Source organism: Pinus tabuliformis, chromosome 7 (genome assembly GCF_031772625.1).
Source record: "Pinus tabuliformis cultivar Carrire ecotype Pingquan chromosome 7, CPIR1, whole genome shotgun sequence".
Taxonomy (NCBI): Eukaryota; Viridiplantae; Streptophyta; class Pinopsida; order Pinales; family Pinaceae; genus Pinus; species Pinus tabuliformis.
The window spans coordinates 644,492,878-644,514,547 of NC_142293.1; the positions used below are offsets into that span (position 1 = coordinate 644,492,878).

A 21,670-nucleotide genomic window follows, 5' to 3' on the forward strand; every position below is an offset into this window, starting at 1 on the left:
TGTCCCGGATGAAAACAATATTGAAAAGGGAGGATTTGGCCCGTATACAAGGTATTAGCACTTAATTTATAATATCATTTATTTTGATAGTCTAGCAGGTAAACTGTTCATTGTACAAGATTTATGTAAACCAATTTTAGAGTTAAAATAAATCCTCAGACATAGCTAGAATTTTTAGAGAAAGTTTTAACAAGCCATAATATATTACAAGCAACAATCATCGCAACTAGCATTTCCCCCAACAGTACACAATGAAAGACACTTGAGCATTCTTGAAATATTTGAATAGTACAAAAAGTTCTTGTGAAAAATGTGCAAGAGTATATAATGGAAAAAACTGTCTTAGCATATAAAAATAGCTCTGTAATGGAGTTGAACTAAGATAGCTTAGCCAACTCCACCAATGAAAACATCTCCACAGTACCCAAATCACATATAGAGAGATGTGATAATGTTATTCTAAGCCCCAAATACAAATTAGAATTAAATGTCGGAACTCAAGAGCAAACTCCAATGATACAAAACTAATTGAATCCACCAATCCCTAAATATGCAAAAGCATCTTAACAAAGCTATTCAAAAGCATCATCATCATCATCTGGAAGGGGTTGGGCCATAGTTGCTACAAGTTCTGCCTCGTACCTGACAACATAAAAGATTGTAAGCCAAAGTTTCAATCTTTTAGAAATGGAACAAATTATTTCAATAAAAGTTAACAAAAAATAATAAGAAAATAACATTCTACTTACTGCTGCTGGGTTGCAAGGTCTATCTGAACCTCAGGAGGAGCAAGAGCAGGTGACTCCACAAAATGAAGGTTTGGATCCCTATAAAAATAACCCATTATAGAATCAATGAAAATGTTTTAATATAACATTCATATTAGGGAGCATCAAAAACTAGATTAAAGGCTCACCCTAAGAGCTTCTGTGCCAAGTACAGGAATGACTTCTGAAAGTTGTAGTTACTTTTTGCAGATATCTCATAGTACTGAAGATTCTTCTTTCTATGAAAAGTAACTTTCTTAGCGTTCACTTGCCTATTCTTCACATCAACCTTGTTTCCACAAAGAACAATAGGAATGTTCTCACACACCCTGAAATTCACAAAGATATTTAGCTAATTGGTTCAGGAAGTTGTGCCACCACAAAATTAAGGAACCTTCATTTCTACTTAGAGATCGAACCCCTCTGCAAAAGAGATACCTGCAAAGATCTTTGTGCCACATTGGGACATTCTTGTAAGTCAATCGTGCAGTAACATCAAACATGATAACTTCACATTGCCCATGAATACTACAACAAACAAAATCCCAATTGGTAAATAAGAAGGAAACAAATAAAGAGAAGTGGAAAAACACGGAACCCTCGCCAATTCAATCAGGAAAATGCCAACAGAAGTAGGAAAAGCAAACCAATATTGATCAAAACAACCAATAACAGAGTCTGTCTATAAATTTAAAATTAAACTAAATTAAAATTAAAATAAATATAAGTGGAAAAATACAGAACCCTCTCCAATTCAATGAGGAAAATGCCAACAGAAGCAGGAGAAGCAAACCAGTATTGATCAAAACAACTAATGACACAGTCTGTCTATAAATTCAAAATTAAATTAAATTAAAATTCAAAATAAAGAGACATAAACAAGTAAAACAGAGTGTTGATAAAAAGGAACCAAAAAAGGGCTCATAGTTGCTCCATTTTCATTGATATTGAGGTTAAAAGGTGTTGCTACTGAGCCCACACTACATACATATCAACACAGGAAAATAGAATTGATAAGTCAAAAGTTCTCTTGGGATTGATCCAAGTTTGAATCCATGTAGTACCTTTTTAAACAAAAAGTTGAAAAGGCACCACAAAAGCTCAAATGTATAGTGCTCCAATCAACAGGTGTCTACTACACCTGCAGAGGATGACAAAAAACACTACTTTCGTAAAGTCCCAAGAGACCTGATTTCAAGTGAAAATCAAAATCAGTGTGGCAAAATACAGAAATGGGAAAATAATAAAACTAATTATTGACGTACCTTAACCACATTTTGTCATTAAAACTTACCTGATTGAGCTATAAAGTTGGGTCAGCATTTCATCCTTGGCTTTCTCAACTTGACAAAGCACCACATCCTGCAAATCATCAAATCATCAATTCAAGTATCATGGACTGGATAAACACTGAGATTCTGTATGGTTGTATTGTGTGCTCATCCACATGGATGTCTTACTTTGGGAACACTTGTAGCAAGACTATTCAGAACAACTTCCACATAACCATGAACTTCTTGAGCCATCATTCTGAGCTCCTCCTCCGGATCTACAGGCCTTCTTACCATGGTTTCCTAGATTATAAACAAGAAAATCAAACTGAGGTTGAATATTAAGTTGGGAAATAATTTTTCTATTCTCATTGTTGTATATGGTCATGGTCTCCTAGGCTAAAATGTGTATTGAATATTAAATTATTTAATAGCAAACATTTTGATTATGTGCATATGCAACTTATGATGGAACTTTATGTGCTTCATTGCATATATGCAAGTGTTTCAATACAAGCTATAGTTGTTCACGATTATACTTTGGGTTACATAAAGTAGTCTTGGCCTCTGGCTAGCTAAATATTGCCTACGCTCTACCTTATATCTATTTAAGTTTTAACAGTGGAAACAGTTTGTCTTGAAGATCGAAGGAAACTCAAAGGATGTTAGTCCTAGCTGAAAGCAAAGACTAGCAATCTATTTTCATTTTCTGCTAAATAGTTCTCTACCGAAGAAACCAAATTTTTTGGCTACCTGTAATTATTCATAAGTTGAACAATTGTCCAGCAGCATAATGCCTACTTATCTGCAATATAATTGTCTACCAGAAAATAATGTGACTAGCATGCATTTGAATGCAGTTTACTAATTTTTTAATCTTAAACAAACATGTGAGTACTCGATAACATAAATAAAAAAATAAATATAACATGTCCTCCTACTAACACAAGATGTGAATTGATACTATGTTTCAATTTCTGAGATGAGAGAATTACTTATGAGAATATTTAAGATATCTGCACATTCAGACTGAGGTGGAATTCATCGAATGTTTAAGTTCCCTCACTCCCTTTAGAAAACCCAAACAACAATCATTTATCGATCGCCCGAAGGATGAAAACATAGACCCACGGACAAAAAAGTAAAATATTGAACAATCTATCTGGTTGGTGGGAAGGTGAAGCAGACGATAATTACTATTGAAAACACTATAAGTCCCATCCATCTATTCAATTCCATGATCTCGACATGCGCATGCCCTATCCATTTTTTTTGCTGGAAAAATAAATAAATAAATAAACACGTAAAAAAATAGAAAACCATTGGAATCAGATGTATGAAATCAAATATTGTTAATGATTAACATATAGCATCACAAAATAGATACAACAATGTTAGGTTTCTTGTACAGTCCAATCATAAGGTGCTTTAGAATAACAATTTAACATATGGTAGAGTAGATGAAATGAGAATACTATGAATAGAAATATATGCAAACAAAATCCATGAAACATTCTTCTTTCTCATAGCATACCAAGAACCATTCATGGATATGCTCATGATCCCATGATGTTTAGCAACTACTATGATTCCTTCTGACATACATACCCCACTCTGAACACTTCTAATCAATGAATATGGTTGGTTAGAACTTTGTGAAACGAATAAGGACCAATTTCTCTAATTAATTTAGATGTAAGGTATCAATCTACACGTACCTGGTCATCTAGAAATAATATATTGATGTGCAAAGCAACTCACAAATCACAAGATATCTATTTCATGCCTTGTAAAAACTTGTAAACTCAACCACTGAGATAAAATAATGAAATTAAACAACATTTTGAACTGTTAAAAATAGAAGGAATGAAGGCCAAGTACTATGTAATCCACACAGTCCACCAAGTGAGAAGGCTAGCTGGCCTTGAGCTGCATCTATGGCTCCAGGAATATCAGTCACTATCCTGAGTGGGATCACCAATACAAAAACAAAAATTATTATTTATTCAACTTATTGACCATTATCTTAAAACAACTATAAATAACCTAGCAAAATCCAACATAGTTTCATTTAATCTAACATAAGAATGTACAACTCTATCTAATTCGTAAGAATATCAGTTCCATTTAATCTAACCTAAAGATAGTATAAATCTATCTAAACCTCAAAAATATCACACCTCAATGCTTAAAAGTCAGTATATAAAAAAACTGACAAAAAAATCTCGGTTCAAGAGTTTATCACCTTAGGTAAAAACAACTAAAAAAGTAAAACAATTAAAAAAAGTAAAAAGGTAAAACAAAACAAATTAACCTCACAAGGTAGAAGAGACTAATCTTAATTAAACCTAAAACCAAAAAAGTTTAGACCTAAAATGATTCATCTTAACTTCATGTTATCTTTAAGATGATGAGAACAAAAAAATTACTAAAACAAAAAATATTAACCTAGTAAACTAGAATACATTAATCTTCATCAAACCTACTAAAAAAGCACCTTAATCTCAAAGAATATATCAACTTAAGCAAAAGATAGGAGAAATAAATAAATAAACCATCTTAACCTAATACACTATGATAGAATTTTCTTAACCATTAAATTCCACAAAAATCCATGATGTATTAAAGCCATCCATGATGTATTAAAGCCAGATGAAAATTAGAGTAGATCCAACTGAACTACGATCTATCCATCAACCAGCTGAAAACCTCAAAGAGATACCAAATTATAAGGAAAACTATGAATAAACTCCCATTACCAATACCAACTAGCAATATATCCATCTTTATCAATCTATTTTTAAGCTGGGTGCAAAGTTCACTGAGATACCAAATTTAAAGAACTACCAGACAAAGCATAAGAAATTGATAAATGAAAACAGCGTAGGCTAACTAGAAACATTATAAGACATTAATCTGTAAAATCATTGCCAAATAAAAAGCAGGTACATGAGCCAGAGGTTTACTTTTTCATTTCAGTCCAGAATAATAAAAACCATTTGCAAAACTGTTATGACAGAAAATAATTTTTGAACTGAATTGGACAGAAAAAACACATCTAAGGATGGCACATGCATTTTTCAACAAATTTGCAGCAACCTCAGCTCAACCATATATTAACAACCAAGTTGGACACTAAGTTGATGTCTGATCCCCCCTTGTTTGTGAGACAAGGGATCTCATCCACATAGAAATTTGACTGCTAAAGTCTACCATACATGTTAGGGAACCTATCTACTTTTTGTACATTGATGAATCAACCAAATCTGAATCTGAATCTACTGAAAGCTTCAAAATATGTATCATAAAAGTAGCCTAGGGTTTATTGTCCATTATCCGAAACTTCTTCAAAATCTCAATTGCTTACTTACCCATGTTCGAGGACCAGCTCACCTCAACTCAGCCAAACCTCCAAGACCAAGAAATAATACATGTCACCTTCACTTGCTAGTTTCTTATTGCACCATGGGATAGAGTTTTTTAAACTAACTGTTAGGACCAGGTAATCTACATACAACACAAATATAAGCATATCAAATTTATCATAATCAGACAAATAATAAAATTTAGGACCTGCAACAGTCTTAGTGATGCCCATAATCTGTAAGTACTCATAAATCCATGAGTACCAAGCACAGGAGGCTACTTTAGCCCAGAAAGGGACTTCTTCAACTTGCACACATGGGTATCCCATCCTAACAAAGATATTATATTTGAACCCAAGCTGAAACAAAACCATGAATCACTCTTCCTGCCACCTGCATCTCTGGCCCTATCAAAATCCACTAAAGCGTGAAGAAGCTCAAGGCACTGTGCCAGTGTGCCCTTTCAGTACCTCGCATACCTCAAACCATGGAGCATATTTGCAGCAACCTCAGTTCAACCATATATTAGCAGCCAAGCTGGACACAAAATTGGTGTCTGAGCCCCCCTTGTTTGTGAGATAAGGGATCTCATGCACACAACAATTTGACTGCTAAATTCTACCAGATATGTTAGGTAACCTATATACCTTTTGTACGCTAACGAATCAACCAAATTTCAATCTTAATCTACTGATAACTTCAAAATATGTATCATAAAAGTAGCCTATGGTTTATTGTCCATTATCCAAAACTTCTTCAGAATCTCAATTGCTTACATAGCCCTATTCTAGGACCACCTCACCTCAACTCAGCCAAACCTCCAAGAACAAGAAATAACACATGAGGTTTATGTCCTTCATGTCAACTTCACTTTCCAATTTCTTCTTGCACCATGGGATAGAGTTTTTTTAACTAACTTTTAGGACCAGGTCATCTACATACAACACAAATATAAGCATATCAAATTGATCATAATCAAACAAATAATACAAGTTAGGCCCTGCAACAGTCTTAGTGATGCCCATAATATGTAAGTACTCATAAAAAAAACAAAGTATCTTCAAAATTTGTTTTGTTGCACACATAATTAGTTTATTTTTGGACCCGCACAACCTAGTGTGCTCCTTTGAAGATAGAGCGATGCATGTTCAAGTTATTAAAATTTAACACATATCAATCCTTTTTGTTCTCTTTTTGGGAGGCACTATATTAATTGTGGGTGTGGAATGCTCATCACATTGAACACCCTCCTCATTATTTCTGTCTCCCATTCGCTGAAATTCAACAATGGTTTCCTGCTAAGGTTTAGGAATGACTATTGGATGATTTTGTGCAACAAGAAAATCATCATGTGCTTGTATCTCTTCCCCATGCTCACTCCCAGATGTTTCACCCGATTCCTATACACAACACACTTTAACTTGTTATAATAACATTAAAACCTCCAATTGATTTATTGCATTATTCACATAATATTATAAAAAACTAACCTTAGATCCATAACCAGTAATTAATATTTCCCCTCGATTTATCATGTGTTGGTGAAGACCTTGGGAACCATGTAATAAATCATAATTTAGGTCTTCCTCTGAAGCTTCCTTTTGAAACTGGTGAACCTACATTAACAAAGATAATTATATCTATAAGGTAAAATAACTAATAAGATACAATTAACTCAACGTGACCATGGTTACTTTGCCTAAAATAGAAAATATAATAGATGGAAATATCACTTACCATACCACAACGAATACTATTATATCCACCAGAGCCTAATTTGTGAGATCCAATTTTTGACACCCTAGCTTGGGTTGCTTTTCTTGTATCTCGTAGGCGTCTCTTAGCTCCTCCTTGTGCAGATGACATATAGTTTGGATTTTTGAGGACTTTCCTTTAAACTTGGCATCTTTCATAAATTCATCCCACGTCACTTGGTCTGTGATCCAAGCTAGACGTGGATACGTCAAGTTTTTTGTCAACTTTGTCCTTAAATTGGACCTATTTGAGTGCATGTATTTACTTGCAATCTGTAAAATAAGTTCCTTATCAAATCCAAGATTACCAAATGATATTAATACATCTTTAAATAATTCCTCTTTTTTGGCATTTGCTTGTTTCCTCCAATCCATTTGGATGGTATTTCCAAATAATTGTTCTGCACGACGAAAAATAAAGTGATAAAATTTCAGCCCTGTTTCATCCTTCAAGACATTTCCTTCTGAACTGAGCAAGATTGTAACTTCATGCATTCCTTTTGTGGTCACCGATGGTATTGTTGTAGTCTTGGGGATTGAGGAAGGTTCCCTTATAGATACATTAGGCACTGTGTCACTTACTTCCTGCATTTACAATGACATTGTGGAACTATTAAGAACCCAACCAAAATATGAAATTATTTTTCATTTCTAAAATAATGATCCTAAACATAAAAAATGAGATTATAAAAAAAAAAAAAAAATTTACCTGATGATCTCTTGCAGGAGCTACACTCTCCAAAAATGACATTTCCCATAACTGAATTTGTTCAATTATTTCTTGTCTGATTTGAACATTTGTAGGAATATCTTGTAGGAGCCTTAACATTCTTGTTTGTGAGTCTATAAGACTCCTCAAAGAAACTTGTTCTGGTCCTGGTGGGAGAATGTTGACTAGACCCACATTTGATGTAGAGGTCATGTTATGGGGTTCTGGTCTAGGTGTAGATGGCATAACATGACCCTCTATACCAACAGATTGTGTAAAGGGCATGTTATTGGGTTCTGGTGTAGGTGTAGATGGCATAACATGACCCTTTATACCAACAGATTGTATACTTGTTGGAGTCACCCTAGAAACATCCTGCAAGGCACAAATATAAATAATAAGATGGAATAACAAATGAGTAATGTTGAAATATGTAACTAGGTGCGGTCTTCCTAATGACATATCTAATCACAATTCTAAGTAATTTATGTAAAAAAAGGAAAAGGAAGATTATTTTTGTTATGACTGATGCATGGGTTTCATGAACACATGAAGAAGCAAGTCCCATTATAGAATGACAATATCTCAGAAGACTCATTAAAAGAAGGTCATGAAGGTGGCAAATGATCAATGAAATGTATAGTAAAGTTGAAAATAATCATGGCAACCAAAATACTAATCAGTATAGATAGGTGTCCATGAGGTATGTATAATAATTTTCTTTTAAAGGGTCCATCATAAGATGTAGTAGGGTTGAATTTATGGGTTTATATTTTAAGAAATACCCTAGTATTTAGAAACCTTAATCTTAAGGTATTTGTTCCCTATGATTTGATTTCTAGGGCATGGGATAAACTCTAGAGTGACATAAAGGGAAAAGAGTATGATCTAAGGTTTGAATTTAAGAAACCCTAAAAAGGCCTCTTGATTACATAAAAACCCTAAAAAAGTAACTTGACATAATGTTTTGGAATAATATATTGCTTGGGTTACTTGTTAAAATAGTATTGTATCTACAAGAAGAAAAAATGGATGGGGTGATCCATTTGAAGGCATGATGTAGCTCTTCGTAACACCTCATAAATCATGGAGTCGTTGTGCAAAAACATTATTAAATATATGCCCTAGATTTATCAACAAATAGCATAATCAAACTCACATAAATAAATGGTTGAATCTTACATCTTGCATAACATTAGATGTATATGGGGGCATTAATGATCCCTGCATGCTAGCATTGGTTGTATTGAGGGGCATAAATGAATCCTGCATGCCAACAAAATGCATGCTTAGTACAAAACACAAATATTAAAAAATATATAGTGAAATAAGTTAACTAAATGCACAAAAATATTGATCAAATTTTACCACTATCATTTCCTTAGATGTTTTATAAGGTGTTATAGGGGTTGGAATGACTTTAGCGATTGCCTGCATTGCACAAACATAAATTAGCATAATATAATAAGGAATATAAGATAATTGAACATATAAAAGACAATATTCAAGCTTACCTCATGCATCATCATAGCAGCGTCTTGCCCTCGTGCATTTGTTAACATTTCCATAAAAGTAGTGAATATCATTGAATCCCCCATAGTAGCATCGGTAACACCCATGGGTACATTCTTAAAAAAACACATAATAACATAAACATAAGAAAACCTTGATCAAAAAACCGACAAGAAAATAGAATCGGTAACACCAAATATGTGTTGAGTGAGCATTGAAGATCTATCCAACGCTTTGAGGAAAGCTTATCAGAGTGTTCCAACAAGCATTTAACTAGTCACAAACAAACTTTTGAAGTATCATTTTAAAGTTATTTCTAAAAAAAATCCAACCTCTAACTAAATCAACAACATAAATAATACAAATACCAAAAGCAACATAAATACCTGGTCTACCATTTTGTATAGAATAATGTAATAGAAATCTACGAAGAAAAGTTTGTGGACACTAGTTAGAATCATTACATAAATAAATCTTGAAATATATGACAACGTGTAAAACCATAAAATTATTCTAAAATATGTTGGTTTAAACTTATATGCATGTAAGACTAATTTCATTGAGGAGTTCTTTGGATTATATTACAAAGGGTAATGCACTATCTTAAATTGTTGTCGCATAATGCAAAGTAATCTATGTAGAATATCTCCTTGCTGCCTATAAACATTACTTCACTATCTCATTGCAGCCACAATCAACTCCAAACTAGACCTTCCTTGCCTCAAAACCCCAGACCATACCTCAAGATGATTTGCTGCCACATAAAAACCTTAGGGGTGATTCGTTGCCACAAAAAATCCCTTATAGGTGGTTCGCTGCCACAATTGATACCTCAAGGATGATCTGTTGTCATCAGCAGTGCCTCAGAGGTATCTTTATATCTCAGAATTGCTTCATAGACATATTGTTGCCACAATGAAGCCTGAGATTTAATGTGCTTCTATAGATAATGACTTAGATATAGGCCAATGCCTCAGATAATGTCTTAGGGATGATTCGCTTCCCAGATAATGCCTCAAGATAGTTTTCTGCCACAGTTAGTGTCTGTTTGATCATTTATATAACAACATTCAGAAGTTGGATTAAAGTGAGAGATTTTAGAAAATTAAATGAAAGTCTGGTTGGTTGACTCTCTACAATTATAGATTGAAACCAACGAGGTTCCATATATGGTGCTCAAAAAATAAACAGTGTTCCTAACAAAGAAGCATCATTTTTGTATATAAAATATTTAAATAAATTATCACCAGTTTATATTATACTGTGAAATCAACATTTGAAAAGAAATGCATATGAACCATATTAAGCATGCATGGAAACTACTAATCAGAGTCCAAAGAATTATTATGGTAGATGAAGCGAGATGGTGTTCTACCTTAGAAGAGCACCGATATGCAATAAAGAACCCTGAAATATGCTTGGAAAATGAAAAGACATAAAATAATGTAGAACACTGGTGGCAGAGAGGGTATAAAAACTCAGAATTATGTTTAACCGTCCAATATAGTTAACCACCCATGGAATAAGTGAATTCAAATGAATGACAATGCAGTGAATGCCCATGAGCTCTGGTTTCATCAATTCATGAGTAAATTTTGGTGTGGGATTAAACCAAATAATTCCAATTTCATGCCACATACTTCTCAAAGACCCAAGCTACAAATATCATGGCTTGGTATTATACCTATGCACAGATTTGTGGAGATTTGAGATGTTCAGAGGAGAATCAATCATATTTCCATAACACCCCTCTACAACCTATTTCATGCTAACAAATTAGAGTCTAGTGCCAAACACATGATCACATATCCAACCAAAAGATCATCCCAGTGAATCTCCTAGAATGGTGGATATCAAGTGACTCAATGTGGCCATTTATTGCACAGAAGTTGAAATTTATAACAATGAGCCAATGGGGCTTGCATTTTCATAAAAGGATGACCTCATTTCTCAAAACAGACACAAAGGAACTAGGATTGTTACAACGTTGTATGTTGGGTTAGGGTGCAACATTATCATGTTATAAGACACAATTTCATATAAAAGGTTATACTCCATGGGATACATAAAGAAAATTCCTTTTCTTGTCTTAATTAGAAAGGAGACAGTTTTTCATTGACAAGAAAGAATTGTTATTTAGAAAGGAGGCATCATCCAATGAAGTTTGAGATGGTGAAGAATGCACCATACAGTGCATTTCAGCTACTTCTATGCAGGAAAATCCCATCTCACTTGCTAATAATGAAACTCATGAGTATGGGTTTAATAAATCAGATACAATTGAAAGATATCAAGATCATGTAGTTGAAAAAGAAGAGCAAAATGAACAGGTTTACAAAAGTGAAACTCACGATGATGAAGAACGAAAATCACAGAAGAATTATAACAGTAGCCAAAATGATGGTTGTCGCATGTTTTCCAATGCAGTTTATTTGAAATTTTGAGACCATCAACTAATTCATTCATCATACGATGAACCTCTAGAAGCCTATGAGAATATTTGAGTTTCAGATGTTGGTCTGCAACCTCATAACTCAGTTATTTAGGATGAAGTTCATGGAGAAAATTTCATTATTCAGAGTCCAGACAATGACAAACGTTTTTATGGCCTTGATGAATTGTATGGTTTGAAAGTGGATAGTGTCTCTAGTATGTATGAGCCAATGCCTAGTGTTTCCCAGCATGCAGGTGAGTCATCTCATTACAAGGTTGATTGGATTCATGTCTACACACAAATAGACAGTGATACTTCAAAGCAGAAATTAAGTTGTTCATGTAATTATAAAGAAACAGAACTAGATACGGCTCAGGAAATTGTTGATAATCCCCAATGCCTACATCTATACCATGAAAATAATCCCAATTCCTACAACTATACCAGTGAATACAGCTACACAAGGAAAATAATACCAATGCTAATATCTTTACAAGGGAAATACATCAAATTGAAAGGAAAATACCTATGGAAAATAAACCCTTTGCTATCTTCCTTGAAACTTCTAGCTCAGCTTTGAGTTCCATTGCAAAATAACAGTGAAAGCTGCCCCAGCATATAAAAACTAAAACAATTTAGCACCAAAAAGATTTTTGGCCTCTACACCAAAAAAGTTTTGTTCATTTCAGCTGTCTTGTTTCCATTTTAAGATGGCCTAGCCCGTTGTTTCCTGATGTTTCCCACCCATGTCTCCCACTTTACATAAGAATGAGGGTCTTAATATCTATCTCCCTCCACCCACAAATAAATGAGTATGTACTCTACTCCCGTTGGGCCTCATGGCCTTAATGCCCATCATAGAAACCCTAGTCTCGTGGCTCTCAAACATTGGAGTTTGTTTATCTCTCCATTTTCTCGACAAACCCTCCATTGCAATGGGGAAAACAAGGAGGAAGGTTTGGTTGTAGAAGCAAATGTGTTGGTTCATTGCAGTGTGGAGGAAGGTTTGGTTGATGAAGATGCAGCACCATTTTCTAGTGGATTCGTAACGGAAAGTCGTGGCAGGAATCAGGCAGGGAATGGAGTAGTTCCGCCAGGCCCACCACTGGATTCTATTCCATAAATTCCTCCCAAAAGCCCAATTTCTCGTGTCGTCTAGAAAATCCCTCCGGAAAAAATCGAGGTGATTCTCTAGCCATCTCTTAGCACAACAGAAACAAAGTGACATTGGTGTGATACTGTCACCATCTTCGTGAATCTGCAAAAATTTCTCTATCTTTTTCGTTCCTCTATTCCTTGAAGAAACCCTCTCTGTTCCTTGAAACCCTCTATCTTTTTTGTTCCTCTGTTCCTTGTAGAAACCCTCTCTGTTCCTTGAAACCCTCTATGTTCCTGCAATTGTCAGACCATAACTCGTATGCGAAGCACCAAAAAAGATCTAGCCAATTTAGAATCATAATGCGCACCAGGAAAAACATAAAGGGAAAGGCCATACGCCAGACTAAATATGGCCACGTGTAGCTACAAGGATAAAAACTTAGATCCACTCATTTAGACAGGAAACATTAATGGTAGACTAAGACCAAAATGATGTTATGAATCATGAAAACATCTTACCTAATAAACAAAATACTCACGTAGGCTAGCTAAACATAAGGAATGCCATGTGCAGAGACATGGGTTGTAGCCATAAATCAAATGAAGAGAGATATTCCACATTCAAAGCCACCCATCGAGAGATGGTTCAAGGCATAAGGCCTCGCACAGAGTAGCAGAGTTCTCATGTACCTGTGCTTCAACTTCCATTTTCACTCAAACAACTTTATCCATCATTGCGAGCCACTGAAATCCTACAATTTGGCTATGTACACATGTTCTCTAAGATAGAATTAATCGATAAACACTTAATTAAATAAGTTTATTTAACAACTATAGAATAATAAATAAATAAATTAAATAAATAAATAAATGAATATTTATGTTTATAAATAAATAAATAGGAATAAATAAATAAAAATTTAACCAATATTATAATAAAACCCCTTTACGTTTCCTAATGATTTATTAAGTTAATTTATCAACCATAGAATAATATGTAATAAAAATAAAATAGAATAACATTCTTAGTATTAAATAAATTAATTTAATAACCGAAGTAAATCTTTCTTTATTTATCCCTAGTATATAAATCAATAAATAATTAAATATATTAATAACCATAGAATAATATATGAATAAATTTTTTCTTTAATTTAATGTATTTTTATTTTGGAGTCAAGAGGGTTCTGAAACGCGCGCTCTGCTCCCGCCACCACCTGCAAACATTAGGTTTGAACTGATCTTCGGTCGCTCAGGATGGCCCCTCTAGAGGCTTTATCGAAGGAGACAACTCACCAACACTCCTCTGCCTTGATCAAGTCCATGCTTCCTTAGCGAGCTCGCCCTTCAGTCTCAAAGTTCGTGAAGAAACTTGATGGGTTACAAGAAGTTTCTCTCCCTCCAACTTTGCCCATAATGGTTGCTCTTGCTTTGCCATAAAAAGGACTTATTGGGCAATTTACAGGACTTTGGCCCTCTCCAAAAAAAGTCCAGAGTTGGGTGGAAAGGAATTGGATAGACAAAATACAAGGGAAAATCTCTATCAGATTTTGTGGAAAGGGATATTTTACATTTCACTTTGAGACAAAGGAAGACAAGGATTTAATCTTCCGTAATGGGCCTTATTTCATGGATTCCAGAGGTTTATATTTAAACAAATGGACTTCAGATTTTGACCCGGAGCTTGATATTCCTAATGCGGTCCTTGTTTGGGTCCAACTTCCTCACCTCCCCTTGCATTGCTGGGGAGACGAATTTGTGCATGCTATTGGGAATGTTGTTGGGAAATACATTGATCGGAGTGAACTGAAAGATAACATGCAGGCCCATGCCCGCATCTGTGTAGAAGTTGATTTGGGTAAAGGCCTACCAGAAGCCATCAAGCTCAAGGTTGACGACTAGACGCACATTCAGAAGCTTGACTATGAACAGATCCCTTTCAAGTGCAAGGTATGTCATGAGTACGGTCACTTTGCTAATCGTTGCACTAAACATTCTAATGTAGAAAATAATCCACGAGAAGAGCAATGGGAAACCGTTAAAGAGAAAAAGACAGCCCTAATCCTAAACCATCCCATGAAGCAGGTCCTTCCTCTCGACCTCCCCCAATTTCCCCTCCCTCTTCTACCCCGCCTTCATTTCCTCCCCCTTCTTCCCCACAACCTCCCCTATCTTCTGATTGCCAGCCAGATCCCCTTACCTCTTCTCCCATTTCCAATCCCTTTCACGTCCTCTCTCTTCCCGAGGAATCCTCTCTCTTGATTCAATCTGATCCTACCTCTTCTCCCTTCCCCAGGTCATTTCCTCTTCCTTCCCGTCTGATCCTCCCCCCCTCGGAATCACTAGAAGCAATTCCAAGGAGCATGATCCACTCTAGACAATCAAAATAAGCCTGGAAGAAAGTCTTCCAAATAGCACGGGGATGAAAATGTGCAAAAAGACATAGCATTGGGGCTCCAGAACCCCATTGAATCATATATTCAAGGACCAATAGATAAAGACATAGCAAACAAAGACAAGGGAGGGAGAGCAACTCCTTGCACCTCTCACCTAAAATGATTAAAATCCTCTCATGGAACAGTAGGGGACTAGGGCACCCCTCCAAATCAAATGCCTTAAAAGATCTTATTAACCAAGAGAAACCAACCATTGTTTTACTCCAAGCAACAAAGCAGAGACAGCCAGATATGAGCAATATTATTGAACAACATAAGCGCTACAAAGGATGTATATGTGATTCTAGAGGAGCGTCAAGAGGAATTGCTACACTTTGGCTTCAAGATGAATGGAACAACACAGCAGAAATAGTAGAACAACATTGTGTCAAGATTGTATTGCAGAATATTATCAGCAGTCAACAGATAGTAATTTACAATGTTTATGTCTCGAATCATTACAGGGATAAAGAATTTTGTTGGGACTCTCTCAGCAATAATATAACAGAAGAAAACATCAACAACATCATTTTAGGAGGTGACTTAAACCTCATTTTACATGCTAATGAAAAACGTGGAGGCAACTTCAACCTATATCCTTTTAGAAATTAGTTGGAAAATGTTATGCAACATGGTCATCTTGTTGATATCATTCCAAAGAATCACAAATACACTTGTAGTAATCGCAGATTGGGGTGAAATAATATTATGGAAAGGCTCGACCAAATCCTGGTAAATGTATCCCTTCTCTCCACCTTTTTAGCTGTCAACACTTCCATCCTTCCTTTTGCTGCTTTAGACCATTATCCCACTGCTTTAACCCTTGAATCTCTCTGCCACGTGGGCCCTCTCCCTTTTAAATATAGTCCTTTATGGAATGACATTGAAGCAGCCAAAGTGTTGGTCGAGCAAACTTGGTGCCAACATGTCGAAGGATCTGCAAGTTTTATTTGTGAAAGTAAACTTAGAAATGTAAAGAATGCTCTCAAGAATTGGGCAAAAACCCAATATAAAGAGCCAGAAACAAAGAAAAGAGAAGTGAAAGCCAAAATTGAAGAACTTCACTATGCACTAGAAAAGCAAGAATATTATCAGGCTGAAAAAAATCAAGAAGAAAATCTTTACAGTCAACTATACAGCATCAAAAGAGAAGAGAAAGAAAAATGGCGAATTAAATCTGAAGAGCGGAGACAGGAACACAACCTTTTTTCCATAAGCAAGCCACTGTTCAGAAAATCAGAAATAATATAACAGCTATCACAGATAATGCAGGCACTAAACACAATGATCAAACTGCCATAAAAAATGCTACCTCAGAACATTTTAAAGAGACGCTAACTGAATCAGGGGAGGACGAAAACTACGCTGACTTCCTACATTATTTGCCAAAAACGATTGTAGCAAAGAAAATGAAAGGCTGACAGACGAAATAAAATAAGAAGAAATCAAGGAAGCAATTTGGGGCCTCCAACCAGACAAGGCACTAGGGCCGGAGGGCTTTCCTATTTGTTTTTATGGGGAGTATTGGGAAATGATCAAAAAGGACCTCATCAAATACTTTAAATGGATTCAGTGGAAAAATAAATTAGGATGCTACACAAATTCAACACATCTGGCCCTCAATCCAAAGGAGAACCATCCTTCAAATTTCTCCCATTTCCGGCCCATATCCTTATGTAATTCTTCCTACAAAATTTTCATAAAAATTCTTGCTTCCCATCTTGACAGAAGAGGAATTGATGTCCGAGAAATCTTGTTAGTAAAACTTGTCATGTTCTTCTTAGTCGACTACCCCCAAAAACAAATCATTGTCTTTATATAAGATAACGTGAATGGTAAGTAAAATAACAACCTTGGTATAGGCGCAAGACAATAGTTGTCTACAAGCTGGCCAACTTAGGGCGCACTGTCACAATCAATTTTTCAGTTGTAATTAGATAACTTAAATTGATATGTTTGTGTCTTAATTGTTAATTGTATTAAACATAGGTTTTTATTTTTTTCTAAGTAGTACTGATCTATTAACATAATACAAAAAAAGTTATAGAGAAACCTAATCTCAGAGATGTCAAGCATCAGTCATCATCACAAAATGCAACTGTTGGTATTGGACTACCCCAACAGAGGGGAAACCAGTCCAAGAAGCTTTGAAGACTACCCCTGTTATGGGGGAAACCAGTCATTGAACCATAATAACTATTTCAAAGTAGACCTTGTTTTTCCAAAATGAACAAAGAGGAATGTAATCCTGAACCGAAAAGATAGGGACATAACCAAGTAACAGTATGCCATTTCCACCTGGTAGGGAGTCAACTAGAGAATTCAAGACACTTGGCGTGAAGATAGAACACATCTAAACCACAAAACCATGAATCATAGAAACATATCCACTTGGAAGCCAGACACCTTTGAGAGAGACCAAAAACCACAAAAAGTGAGATAAATCCACATAGGAGCCAGAGACCTTTGCATGAGGCCACGTGTTAGGCTGGTGGTTCCTCCAGAGCTGGATCTTCCTCAATCCGGCAGGCAAACTGATACCAATCATCATCCTCTTCAGATGCGTCGTGACCTTGAATAGTTGGAGCATCTACAGTGCCTTCATCATCGACTTGTCACTTACCAGCGTTCCCAGCTTTATGTTTGTCATGCAGAGCCTTACAGCTTTCACCTTGCTGCTTGTTGCTGATCCCATAACTACCTGTCTCTTCCTTGTTCTGCTTCTTCCCACGACTGGACAGAGTAGCTTGCATCGAAAACTCTTCCTTGAAAGAAATTATGATGGTAGCAGTGATTGTAGGCCTGTTTAGTGAACTGCAGAAACGAAATTGTGTGCTGTGAGGGCTAGAAAGAGTAGGAAGTGGGAGATCCATAGTGTGGACAACATTGTCCCTCCAACCTCTCCAACTTCTAGTATTCGGTTAGCTATGAGTGGGGTTAATGAGCGAGTTGGGAAATTCAGTAGTTGAGTCCGGGGAGTTAGAGATGGAACTGGTAGAAGCTTGCAAGCAGTTAAAACCTCCACGTGAACCTCCACGCCTACTGTGCATGCGGTGCCTGAGGCGAGCCATGGCTGAATTGACAGTGGAAGAATTGGAATGAAGGTGACAATGAGCGGGAGCAGGGGTGGGCAAACCACAATCAAGAAGAAAGTGATGGGAATGTGAAAAATGAAAACCATTACCAAAATCCTGACAAGGGAGAATTAGGCAGTGACTGCTTGTAGAAATTCTGAAACACGATTCAGCTGCTTGCGGAAGACAAACAACATGGAGAAGGGGAGGAGTAAAAAAATGGTTTGCAGGGGCCATGGTGTTCGAGGAGGTGAGCTCGTCACAGCTTTCAGAGTCAATAAATGTCACCTGCAAGGTGTTTTTAATCCATCTGCGGTGAGCTCTCAGGACGAAGCACTTAGCCAGATGGCTTCCCAACCCGCCAGTGATCCATCTTGTCATTTAAATGCTGTTGTTGACACCCACATCTGGGTGTGTTTCCTCTGCATTTGCCCTTTCCTTTTGCACTAGATCATTGAAATCCTACAATTGATGAGTATTGGCTATAGTGCTAAGAGCTCCTACATGAAGAGTCTTACCACTTTCAATGCCAATGTTTGCTAGGAGGTCTGCTACTTTGTTACCATTCCGACGAGTGTGCCTGATGGTAACTACTCTATGAATGAGTAGCCATTGTTCAATCTGTTCCAGCCTTTCCGCCAATCTCCAACTGCTACCCACTTTATGTGCTGGAGTTCCCTGTAAGATCTGGTTGATCATGTTAATTAAGATCTGAGAGTCCCCTCCAATTATGAGTGGGAAGAATCTATTGTTTTGAGCCAGGGGAAGTCCTTGCCAAATTCCTTCTAATTCAACTGAGTTGTTTGTATCCCAACCTATTGACCCCATGAATGTTTGGAGAACATTGCCCTTGTGATTTCTAAATATTCCCCCAAATCCTGCTTTACCTAGATTTCCCTTTGACGCTCCATCAAAGTTGAGCAGTACCATGTGTGGTGGGCGTGGAGTCCATTTGTCAGGTGTATCTACAAAGGGAGGGATTTTCCTTAGGTGTACCTGCTCATGCTTCCACTGAAGGTTCCAGTTCAGCCATATATTTTTTTCTTGTGATGTGGATGGGAAATCATCATCAAGCCATGTTTGGAGCATCAACGTTTCTCATATATTTTGACATATATTGATCCATAGAACTTCTGTGGGAGAGGAATGGTCTTTGATGATGCAGCTATTTCTCTCTTTCTAGATTGTCCACATGAGGAAACTTGGTATTAGCTTCCATAAGGAGTTTAAGATTTTGCTTTTATAAGGGTGAGGTGCCCAAGAACGAATAGTGCTAGTTGAATTCTCCTTATTTCATCCATCTCTTTGACATCTGAAGCTAACCTTCTCCCAAAGTCGGTTGCTAACAGACATGAGCTTAGGAGATGTTCCTTAGTTTCTTCTTCCTGTTTGCAATTTGGGCAGATGGAAGGTCCATGAAAACTCCGTTACCTTAGATTATCCCAAGTAAGGATTCTATTTTGGCACAGCAACCAGAGAAAGGTGGAGATTTTTGGCAAAATTGGTGGTTCACAAACTTTGTACCAGAGGCTATCCTTGATAGTATGGTCCCTTAGTATTATATGATATGCTTCTCGGGAAGTGAAGGTACCTCTCGTTTCATAACCCCATCTGATGATGTCTTTCTCATCTGATTGGCAAATTTTCCTCTTTGAGAGTTTCGTATCCAGGCTATCTTTGATGGATTGCGTGGCTTGCCCAAGAATGAGGTTCAAGCATAACCATTTCCTATAACCTTGGTTGTGAACTTCCACCCAAAGTTTATTTACTTTGATCGTCAGTTGCTCTACCCAATCCTGAAGCTGGTGGGGTGTGAGTAGGTCCTTCAATTTTGTTGGATCTTGTACATTTTTGCATGTTTTGGTGGTGTCAAATCTATCAATGTCTCTATTACCAGGTTATGAAAATCAAGGTGATTCAGCCAAAAGGCTTCAAAGCGAAAGGGCCTGTGAACATTGTCTCTCGGTCTTTGCCAGTGAAGCCTAATAGGCCAATGGTCCAAGCCAGAGAGTGGAAATATAGAGGCCAAGAGATCCCCGCCAAGATGTATTGCATTATCAGAGATCAGGAATCTGTCTAACCGAGATGCAATTTGGTGGGCATCTGCATGCTTGTTGTTCCAACTATAAACGCCATTGTTGAATTCCATATCTATAAGCCTATTGTTATGAATGTATTTTTTTAAGTGCGTGCTTTCACAGTCCAGCTTGATCCACCCTCCTCTTTTTCCTCCAATCTTGTAATCATGTTGAAGACCCCTCCTATGATCCAAAGTGGCTGGGATTTTTCTGAGTTGATTTGAGTTAGGGTGTTCAGTGTGTCTACTTTGTTTGTTGCCTCCTGGGGAAAGTAGACATTAGTTAAGTGTCCATGAACATTTTTCCCTATTAAATGAAACTTGGCCTGAATAAAGTGCTTACTGGCATGTATTTGGTAAGTGTTATAGCTCTATCATCCCAAACGATGGCTAGCCCTCCTAAGGCTCCCATGGCTTCCACCACCACTTATTTGCTTCCTGGCCACGCTTTGGCAAGGATCTGATCCAACATTGTGGAATTACACTTGGTATCCTACAAGAAGAGAATTTGAGGCTTTTCCTATTGGGAAGGGGATTATAGTATTTGGTGAGCTTGGAGTATCTTCCAGATTCCACCAGCATCTCCCCTATGTGGATGGTTCTCTAAAGATCGGTTTTCTGTCCTCATTACTTGTTGTCTTTGAAGATATTTCTTCCATCCCACTGACTACCAGTTTGGATGCCTAAAGATCTTTGCTTCTGTGCTTTTGAGAGAATTACTTCTAAGTTCTCTAGCTGTTGCCTAGGAATTTTGTCATATTCCGAAGCTCTCTGATTCCTCTTCCATGTGTTGTACTATTTCCTGCTCTACCTCTGTATCATCTATAATCGTGAGCTACATCTGAGTACTATCTACCTCCATACCTTGAGCAATCCTTTTCTGCATGTTACTAGGAGAGGGCATTTTGGTGTTTGCGGATTGCTTAGAAGTGAGGGCTTTCTTTGAGCTTGATGGAGCAAAATGGGCAGAAGTCTTAGGAATGGCTTCAGGTTGTTTCTGATTACCTAAAATATGAACCTCCGGCTGGAGCAAGATTTCAAAGTTGTTGCTTGTTGAAGGCAAGGAGGTGTTGGTGACATGATTTTTGACTGAGGTAGAGGGCTTTTTATGGGTCCTTTTGTGATTGGGAACTTTTGTGAACCCATCCGAGTCGGATTTTTCCATTGAAGGGGT

The 21,670-nt window shown here is 36.7% G+C and overlaps 1 protein-coding gene across 1 annotated transcript; it reads right to left on the bottom strand.

Moving 5' to 3' along the window:
• Nucleotides 1-572: 572 nt before the first annotated feature.
• On the bottom strand, nt 573-2,335 carry LOC149249099 (GTP-binding nuclear protein Ran1B-like). The gene is made up of 8 exons (XM_089451929.1): nt 2,228-2,335; nt 2,062-2,129; nt 1,678-1,747; nt 1,507-1,595; nt 1,206-1,295; nt 917-1,096; nt 750-827; nt 573-642 (listed from the first exon to the last, which is right to left on the bottom strand). Exons 1-8 carry the CDS (start codon nt 2,333-2,335, stop codon nt 573-575), a joined length of 753 nt encoding a protein of 250 aa, XP_089308055.1.
• Nucleotides 2,336-21,670: the final 19,335 nt, after the last annotated feature.